Source organism: Buceros rhinoceros, unplaced genomic scaffold (genome assembly GCF_000710305.1).
Source record: "Buceros rhinoceros silvestris isolate BGI_N320 unplaced genomic scaffold, ASM71030v1 scaffold31269, whole genome shotgun sequence".
Classification (NCBI taxonomy): domain Eukaryota; kingdom Metazoa; phylum Chordata; class Aves; order Bucerotiformes; family Bucerotidae; genus Buceros; species Buceros rhinoceros.
This window is the reverse complement of record NW_010432696.1, coordinates 31,236-41,064: the sequence shown is the minus strand read 5'-3', so window position 1 is coordinate 41,064 and position 9,829 is coordinate 31,236. Positions and strand designations below refer to the sequence as shown.

The 9,829-nt window shown below is 52.7% G+C and overlaps 1 protein-coding gene across 1 annotated transcript in view; it reads left to right on the top strand.

Moving 5' to 3' along the window:
* LOC104500249 (G-protein-signaling modulator 1-like) overlaps nucleotides 1-9,829 on the top strand; it is a gene marked incomplete at its 3' end in the record, with an annotated part of 28,964 nt that overhangs the window by 3,233 nt on the left and 15,902 nt on the right. Inside the window, exons 2-9 of the mRNA XM_010143863.1 lie at nucleotides 420-641; nucleotides 1,170-1,305; nucleotides 1,555-1,697; nucleotides 2,958-3,081; nucleotides 4,152-4,267; nucleotides 4,540-4,695; nucleotides 6,302-6,410; nucleotides 9,347-9,473. Of these exons, the coding sequence (XP_010142165.1) occupies nucleotides 420-641; nucleotides 1,170-1,305; nucleotides 1,555-1,697; nucleotides 2,958-3,081; nucleotides 4,152-4,267; nucleotides 4,540-4,695; nucleotides 6,302-6,410; nucleotides 9,347-9,473 (1,133 nt within the window). The remainder of the gene's footprint in view (nucleotides 1-419; nucleotides 642-1,169; nucleotides 1,306-1,554; nucleotides 1,698-2,957; nucleotides 3,082-4,151; nucleotides 4,268-4,539; nucleotides 4,696-6,301; nucleotides 6,411-9,346; nucleotides 9,474-9,829) is intronic.

The window sequence follows — 9,829 nt, the reverse complement described above, 5'->3', positions numbered from 1 at the left end:
TCCTGCTGGGAACCCAGGGGCTGCTTTTGGCCACTTGCCGATGCAGGCTGTACGCTGGCATGCTCCTGTGTCTCGAGTCTGGGAGGCTGTTGTCTCACCAAGTGGCCACCATGGCCACTGAATCCTGTGGTTCGATGCGGGGAGGCTGTTGTCTCACCAGGTGCCCACCATGGCCACTGAAAGCTGGTGTCCGCACCGCTGAGGTGTCCTAGCTGCGTATCCCCCAGTTATTATCACCCAAACAGTGTGTGACCTGGGGCAGAGAGGCAGCTGCTGCCTGGAGGGTGGTTTTCATAGTTTTTTTTTCTGGTGTGGTAAGTAACTGAAGGTGCACAATGAAGTAACTTTTTAACCATTGCACAGCAGTGTAGGTGACTGCAGTCTGACTCCCCCAGAAATGATGGTCTTGCTTTTGGCAGAATGGAGGCATCCTGCCTGGAACTGGCCCTGGAAGGAGAGCGCTTGTGCAAGGCTGGGGACTTCAAAGATGGGGCAGCCTTCTTCGAAGCAGCAGTGCAAGTGGGGACAGAGGACCTGAAGACTCTCAGTGCCATCTACAGTCAGCTGGGCAATGCCTATTTCTACCTAAAGGAGTACTCCAAGGCCCTGGAGTACCATAAACATGACCTTACCCTGGCCAGGTAAGCACGGCAGCTGTGCGTCATCCTAAACTACCGAGGGGTCTTTGAGCAAAGGCAAATTCTGTGGGGGTCTGAACCCAGCAGGCTGAGGGAATCTGCCCCTGAAATAAGCATCCAAGATGAGCCCTGAGCCATGGGGTGACTGTCCTGTGGAGAACTCGGGAGGCAACAAGCATGGGCCAGCCACCTTCAGAACAGGGAGGTGGAGAAAGGGATACGCATGTGAGAAAGGTGCTTGGAGCAAGAGCAGAGCAGTGTCCGGTTCTATCCCCAGCTATTCACTGCAAGTACATGGGAAATCATTAGAGTGGTTCACCTGAGACAGCAATATTGGGAAGAAGGATCTGCGTTCAAAATTGGGAGAGCTTGTATGAACCCCGCCAGCCTGCCGTGCCTGCTGTGAACTGCTGGATGTGGTGCACATACCACACAGCACTTGCTGCAGCTTGAATTCCACCTCCAACAGTTGGTGAATAAATGACTGTGAGCTCTTTAACATCCCTCTTCTTTCCTCTGGTCAACTTGTAGAACCATTGGGGACCGCATTGGAGAAGCCAAGGCCAGTGGCAACCTTGGGAATACGTTGAAAATACTTGGGCAGTTTGATGAAGCCGTCGTTTGCTGTCAGAGACACTTAGACATTTCTCAGGAGCAGGGAGACAAGGTAATTGGTTCATGGCATCCTAGCTTTAAAAATAATCTGTCTGCAAGTCAGTGAAGGTGGGCTCTGGAAGGAGGAGGGGTGTAAAGCTCTCCGTTCTGGCTGCCATCGTGTTCTCATGCTGCTGACAGTAACAGCTGCCATGACAGTGAAGAGGGGGAAGGAAAATGTGGCCCTCCGCCCAGCAGTGGAAAGGTCCTTATTGGGGTGTGAAGTGTAATACTTGCTGCTCCCTGTTCTTCCTCCCCTTAGGTAGGTGAAGCCAGAGCACTCTATAACATCGGAAATGTTTACCATGCAAAGGGAAAGCACTTATCTTGGAACATGGCCCAAGACCCAGGCTACCTGCCTCAAGAAGTTAAGGAGACACTACAGAAAGCTTCAGAATATTATGAGTAAGTATTCAAGTGTGGCCAACCCTTCCTGCTGCAGGGAACAGGGCTGGTCCAGCATCAGCGATTGCTAAAATGCACATGGGGAAACCTTTGTTGAGCATATCCTGCTTGGATCAAAATCTCCATTTGTGTGTTCCTGTTCGCTGATGGCTTTCGGATCTGCCGTTAGCTGAGCCCTGATAACCCTTAGGCTAACAAGAGCTGCAGCGGGGGCAAGACGGCAATTGTTACTGAGTCCTGTTGGAAGCTTTTCTCATGGCGGGGTTTGTTTCCTGGGCCACTGAGGACGTAGGAGCGCTGGCAGATGTTTGTTGCTGTGGGCTTGGCGTTGTTGACAATCAGGCCATGGAATGAAATTCTTGTTGTGGTGAATGAGGAATATTCCCCTGTGATGCCAAGTTACGATGGCAAATTAATCTCCAGGAAGGTGAGAGAGGGCCTGCAAGCTTTTATAAACTTAGAACTAAAACTCACCCTGGTGTTACCCTGGTGAACACGCTGCGGTCTCAAGTGTGATCGTGCAGGAAGCCCAATAGCCCGCTCCTTCCCAGAGCCGTGCTGGGAAGCTCAGCTCTCGGCTCCTGCAGCCCCTGCTGCTCTCTGCTGGCCTGGATGAGAACGGATCCCCGCATCTCCATCGTCCACGGGCCCTTCAGCCGCGGGAAGAGGCATTCACCTGAAGCCCCGGTTGTCCTTCTCATGGATCTGTATTTTATCTTGTTTGAAATATCCTTCCCTTTGCTAAAGAGTTTCAAAGATCGCTCTGATGTCCCACGCAGGAAGGCTGTCACCAGCATTTTGGGCTGATGGTTTTCTCCTCATACTTCAGGATTGTGCTTCGATAGTACGGGGGTTTTTAGGTAGCCTTTTTAAATTAGGAGAATGACAAGATCTTATATCCCTCATCTCCTCATATCCGAGATGTGATAGTGCCTCTGTACAGCTCACCATCCTTTCTCCAAAGACTAGCCAGCGGGGAAACTTCGTGCCAGCTGGGAGCAGTATGCTTCCCTGTGTGCCCTCAAGCTGTAAAGAGGGGAAAAGCAAGGTGAAGAAATGCTGTTTGGCTCCATGAGCAGAGCCTGGCCTGGGACTGTGGGTCTTGCCCCCCTCCCCAGATTTGTCCCTGTCCTGCTGAGGCTGATCTCCCGGTTCTCCCCTCTACGGTGAGGTAGCCATCTCTTGTTTAACATGGGGTGATGTGTCTTCTGCAGAGTGTTGGCTGTCTCTCTCCAGATGTACTGCTCTGATGTCTTTCAGGAGGAACCTGTCCCTGGTGAAGGAGCTGGGTGACCGAGCTGCTCAGGGTCGTGCTTATGGCAACCTCGGCAACACGCAGTACTTGCTTGGCAACTTCAGTGAGGCTATAGGCTTCCACAAAGAGGTAGGGCACTGCTCTTGCTGGGGTCAGGGGCTGAGAGTGGCTGTTGGGGAGCAGCCTTTCTTCTCACCTCAGCCCAGAAGTGCAGGGAGATGTTTTCTCCCTGTTGTACTAACTCATGCTGAGCAGCATCTTACTCCAATCCCATCAGCGCCTACTGAGCAGCTTGAGGGAAGGGTGCTGTTGGCTTGGAAACTGAAGGAAACGTCTAAGGGCAGATGGCAGCTCTTGATTTGTATGGGTCTAGATTTTAATAAATGCAAGCTGTGAATTTAATTAAGCTGCTGAAAGAGCTGTTGATCAGGAATAAATGTGACTTGTAGAACATAACTTTCTGTAAAGCTTTACAGAGGGGTGAGGTGACACAGTCCCTGTCCCCATTGAAATGCAGTTCAGCCTCTGTTTCTGTGTGTGCATCGGGTTTCCTGGCACTGGAAGGTGCTCAGCACCTCGAAGTGTCAGCCCTGTCACCACTCTTCTGATGTTTAAATGCTGGAGGACAGCAGCCAGCAGTGCCGTGAGAGAAGGGGCTTGAGAAGAGTCAGGAAAGCTCTGCAGTATTTGGGACCAGGAGCTGCAAAGTGGAGGGCAAGAGGTAGAGGAGCAGGGAGATGAGAGAGGTGTGGGGCAGGGGTCTGGGGGACAGCCGCAGTGCAGATGGTGAGGTGGAGTGTGCACACGCATGCTCATGCCAAGTGACAGCCCTGTTCCTGCGTGTGGGTCTGCTGATCAACCACAGCCCGACCTACAGCTCTCCCTTTGCCTCCTTATGCAGCTGCTGGAGTATGTGCTTAACTCCTTTTGCACTTCAGCTGTACAGGTGAGTACTGACCAGCCTGCAGTGGAGTCAGAGGAGGGTGTGACGTTGCTCCTGCTTTTCCAAAGGCCCTTCCTGATGCTGAGTTGCAGAAGAGGGAGAGATTTCCCACTGCATCCAGCCCCAGTAGGCACATGCACCACTCCCTTGCTGGGTGGGAGCTTTGCAAACCAAGAAGTTACTCTCCCAGAAAAGTTGTGGTATAACAGAAACCTGGCAAAACCCGCCTGTGCTCACTAACCTGTGTCTGCTGCAGCGCCTCGCTATTGCTAAGGAGTTTGGGGACAAGGCAGCCGAGCGGAGAGCGTACAGCAACCTGGGCAATGCGCACATCTTCCTCGGGAGGTTCGACATCTCTGCTGAGTACTACAAGTAAGTGCCAGGGGCTAAGGCAGACTTGGGGCACGCATTCCCTGGAAATCTTGACCTGTTGCAGTGGATGCGTAGGCTCGGGGGGTTGTGACAAGGGACCTGGAGGACAATTGTGTGTGTGGTGCTCAGCAGTGGCAAGTACTGCAGCCCCCTGACAGCCTGTATCTACAGGTATCTTCAGTACAGCGCACGCCCAAGTGGTGGCTTGCCTGTTGCCTTGCCGAGGTGCCCTGTGGTGACCAGGGCTCTTCATTCCCACCTGTTCCATGCAGGAAGACACTCCAGCTCTCCAGGCAGCTCAAAGACCAAGCCGTAGAAGCCCAGGCTTGCTACAGCCTTGGAAACACGTACACGCTGCTTCAAGACTATGAAAGAGCCATCGAATACCACCTAAAGCACCTGGTGATAGCACAGGAGCTGGGAGACAGGTAAAGGTTTACCTCAGGGGATGGAATCTCTGCTCTGGTGGGTTCAGAGCACTGACCCTTCCCTGTTCACTTACTGTTCTCTGCCACTGGGTTAAACAGCTGTGACGTGTTCTTCAAAGTCGTGTTTGTGTGGGCTGAGAGAGATTTCTGTTAAGAGAGAATTCAAGATAATGCATTGTATTCAGTGCTTCGCCACGGCAGTGGCTGCTGCTGTTTTGTCCCAGAAGGGCCCCTCTAAAGCTCCCTTAAGTTCGCAAAAATTTTATCTTCCTTAGAAACTGTGTGGTTAGGGCATGCGTACATCCTGCTTTGTCCTGCTGCTCTGAGATGGTGCTGGAAATGTCCCTGTAAAAAAGTGATGTTACGTAGAGCATATGGAGATGATACATTTTGCTTCTTGGCCTCGTTCCCTCTTCTTTAAGAGGCTTAGCCACTTTTTTTTTAAAATGTATTTTTGTTTTAAGGGAGGTTGGTTCCTCTTTCTCTGTGATCCTGGAGCCTTCTTGCAGCTGAAGTGACTTTGCAGCCACCTCGTTCAGCGTTTCTGCTGGTGGCTCTTGGGAAGGTGGGTGTCCTCCACTAGATGGAGCAGAGACATTAGAATGGGAGCTCCATGGCCCTATTCGGGCAGTATCTGCTCCCAGAAGGTACAATCCCACCCGAGGGTGAATCATGCTGTGGGGGTTGCAGGCCTGTGGGCTCCTGCGTTTCTGGGAACACACCCTATGAGCAGAAGGTATTGAACAGGGTGACAAGAAAAATGTTGAAATGCTGATCAACCCGCCCAAACCTCTGAAGAGGGAGTTGCAGTCATGCTGAACCTCCCCCCACGCCCCCGGGAGCTTTTTTTATCCCATTGCCCCCCACATCTGCTCGTTTGCAGAGCTGAGCAGGCGCTGATGAGCTGTAGGTCTCTGCCTGCATCTGCAGGCAGGTGTTGGAACCTGCTCCAGAGACCCCTGGGGGTCTGGTGCAGGCTGGGGGTGGGGGCTGCCCGGGGCACATTTCACATCCACCTCCTTTCCCTGGCTTCTGGAAATACGAGGCACGACTTTGGAGGCCTTGTGGAACTAGGTCAGCGTTTGCTTGGCTCGTGGTGCGGTTTCAGTTCGTGCGTGCAGCCCGGCTGACCCGGTGCTGGTGTGCAGCAGGAGAAGGTTCCGTGCCTGCTGCGTTCTCTCCTTGCCACGCTCTTGCTGGTTTAGCCGCGGGCTGTTGTTGGACAGAAGGGCTGGGTGTTATGTTCCCTCTTGAGGCTCTGTGCGTCTGGAGGGGAATCCTTGCTGCGGGAGGTGGAAGCTGGACTGGAGCTCTGGCTTCTGTGCTCAGGGATGAAGCCAGACCGTTCTGCACTGCTTAGCTTTTTGCCACTGTGGCTGCAGGCCCGTTTCTGAGGCTGTTGCTCATCCCCTGGTCTTACTGACCTCAGCTTAGGAAGAGTTTCAGATGTACAGTGCGTTTCATCTTCCTTTGTAGAGCCTTTCTGTCGGTGAAAGCAGAGCGACGAGGCTTGGCCGATGGTGCTCTCGAAGGCGGCCCTGAAAGGTCTGCTGTGCTGCTGGGTCTTGCCCGGCATTTCTGTGGTCGACAGCTTCCTGTTTTGCAGGGTGGGAGAAGGAAGAGCCTGCTGGAGTCTCGGAAACGCCTATGTCTCCCTGGGGAGCCATGAGCAAGCTTTGCACTTTGCAAGGAAACATCTTGAAATCTCCCAAGAGGTAAGAGAAGCTGGTTCAGATCAGAGGGAATCAGTCCTCCCTGTTGAGAGGAAGACTATTTTATGCCAATAAATTATATTAATGTAGTCCTTCTTTTGCTCTGGCTTCTCTGGAAAGCACTTGTCTGTGTGCTGTTTCAGTAGTGTCAGTAGAAATTGCAGAGCTTGGCTGGAAAATATTCTTTTTATGGGAGGATCACAGCCTCCCCCCTAATTACCTCAAATACATTTGCTGTATGTTGCTCTTAACCAGGTGAGACCTGGGGACTAGTCATCCGGTTCCTGGCCAAGATGTCGTACACCCAGCTGGTGCGTAGGAACTCGGACACCTCTTGGTGTCCAGTCCCCTCTTCTGAGCTGTGAGATCCTGGTTGAGATGGACCTTGTGATTCTGGCTGTGGTCTGACCCAGTTTACTGGTGAGGGAAGAACCTGGAGAAAACAAAGCCAGCTTCTGCCCGGTGCTGGGTGCTCTACACCTGCGGTGTTTTGCGTTCCAACAGTGTGTTTGACAAGTTGTTTCCTCTCAGCGGAGCTGGCAGGGGGTCCTGGCTGTGCAGTAGTGAACTGGTTGTCCTAATGCAGTGGATGGCTGACGCTGGACAAGCACAGCCTGCAGCCAGCCCCAGACTGCTGCCACACCGTGAGGGGTTTCATGCGTGCAGCTCCTGCCCAGCCAGCTGCAGCTTTCTGCCGCAAGAGCACGCCTCATTTTTGGGTGGCTCAGAAGTTCAGGCATCAGGAATTCCGCTGTCTGCTCTTCCCAGTGTGCTACGAGGAAATGGGCCGTGGCCCCTTTAGCCTTCCCCAGATGAAGAAACTGCCCTGTTGAAGCACTAATTGAAGTCACCATCTGTGTGCGCTTTGGGAGTTCTCCTGCCTGTCTATTAGGTTGGCTAACTCTTGAGGTAGGGCTGACAAACCGGCCTAATTATGTGTTTAATCATACTTACCAGACACGCAGAAGAAATACTGTTCTTTGGCCCTGTACATTTTAGGACAAATTAACTCTTCCAGCTTTAGTCTGCCAGGGCTGCTGGTGGCTCCGAGCCAGAGGGCAGCTTGTCAACGTGCGGTGGACAGGAGGGTGATGGGAGGACACAGCAGTGATGGACCTGGTGACTTCTGGCGGTGGAGGGGAATCCCAAAGGGGATGGGGGTTCACAGTGTGCTCACTCCGGGGTGATGGCTGCGATTACGGGGCATGTTCAGGAGTCATTTACTCATGGCAGGCGGCTGATGAACTCCCCCACATCATTAGTTATGGAGCAGAGCAGAGCCTGTCCATGCGTGAGGAGAGCCTGCGTCAGCTTCTAGCAGCGAGCGATTCTCCTACAAAGCTGATGTTTTATTTTAGCCTTGGGAAGCAAACGAACTACTTGTGCTGTTGTGCCAAGCACCAGCATTTTGCCCGGGAGAAACCTCGTGAAGTCAAACCTTTGCACAGCAATGTTTGTAACTCGCTTCCCATCGTCCTTTCCCCCTTCTCCCCCAACAAAAATATCTGGTGGTGGCGTTGGAATCCAAATGAAATCTGCTGAGGGTAGCCACCCTGTGGAAGCTTCTGCAGGATGATTGGAGGCTACTGAAAAATTTCTTCTGAAACAGCTGGAATAAAGAATGTGTACCAGGAAAAAAAATCAGCTCTTGGACACTGCTCTGGAGTATCTTTCCCATCTCTGCGTGTGGCAGGGGGCTCCTGGGAGACAGAGACACCTGAGCTGCGGGCAGGAACAGGGCTGCGCTGTGGTGTGTGTGGTAGGTCGTGTCTAGGACAGTTGTCCTGCCAGTGTGTTCCTCTGATGTGAATGGGCCTTGGGGATGATCTGGCAGGAGTGGAAGTCAGAGGCGCATTTAACAGAGCATCAAGGACTGTGAGACCTAACCAGGACAGAGTAATTTCTCTGGAGCTGATGTCAACAGCAAATCTCCTGTGATTGGCAAGGGGGTTTTGGCCTGATAAGCCGTTTGATCTGCCTCCCTTTACCAGTGCTTGGGGCTTGGTCATAAATAATGTGGGGATTTATGATTTTATTCTGGAATGGCTCACACTGCAGCCTGTCTCGAAGGACCACAACAGAGCTGTTGTGAGGCGTTTAATGGGAGTCAGGGCTCTGCAAGGGAACAGCCAAGGTCTTCCTCCACAACAGAGGCAGCTGCTCCTCTGAAGATTAGAGGCTGCTTCTGAGTGACCTCTCTGTGTTTCACTGGTGATGTGCAACACAAATTTTCTTGTTTGGTTAAACTTTGAGGGGGGGCAGCAGCATGTCCTGTGACTCCCCATTTGCAGCAGCAGGAGCTGTTGGACAGATCTCTTCCTGAACGTGGAAATTCCTTGGCCTCAGGCCAGTGAGAGTTGGGAATTTAGAAAAATTTGGGCTCTAAAAGCTTTTGGAGTCTTGTGTGGGAAGCTCACTAGGAACAACTCAAAGCTGCATGGATGTGAGCCAGGAGAGAAGGGCTTTCAGAGCATCCGAGCCCTGAGAGACACTGCCCACGTGGCTGATAGTAGTGTGGCTGGCTGGTGCTCAGTCACTATGGAGATGCTGGAGGAAGGGGGCTGAGAGTTTCAGGGCTCTCTGCCAAGTCAAACGTGGCTACAGGATGGACCAGATGTGCGTGTTCGCCTCTGTCCCAGTTCTGTAGCAGTGGGTGAGCTGAGCACCCCTCGGTTCCTTGTACTGAACCCCGCAGAAATGGGTCTTGAGGTGCCCAGCACGCAAGGACCCTCTCCCAAATTACCACTGGGGAGCAGTTTTGGCAAGCTGCTCTGGTGCTGAAAGCTGAGCTGTGTGGTCTCTCGGGGTGTCTCCAAGCTCTCTGGCTGGCTGCACGGTTGCTGTGATATGGGACTGGCAAACCCTTTGCTGGGGGTTTGGCTGTTTGCTTAGAGCGTGTGGCCTTTTCACCAGCTGCCCTGTTGGTTTTCACCCTGTAGATTGGGGACCGGACCGGTGAGCTGACGGCGCAGCTGAACATGGCCCAGCTCAGGTCTGCCCTTGGCTTGGGCCCCGGGGAGGAGGACACGGGCACAGCCCGTCACTACTCTGGCTATGAAGCACAAGGTGAGTGTTTGCAAGTGGACGACACGGGAGGAAATATGAATGCTGGAGCAAGATGAGGCTATTAAGTGCTGTTACCGGAAAGCAGGCTGCAGCGTGTTCGCTCTGCGCTTTCTACAAGCTGCAAGGGCAGGAAAAGATCCTCCCAAAAAGGACAAAGCATGAGTTCATGGAATTAATCTGCGTGGGGAGTGAATTTCCAATTTGCCAAGCAGCAAATCAGCTTTTGTCTCCCTTAAAGCTCTGCGAGGCCCTTTTGGCTGATTTGACTGACAGAGCTTTCAGAAGGTGACTGGCAGGGATTTTTGCCGCTCATTTCTGATCAGCACCCAAGGAACAAGCCTGCAGCAGGAGCTGCA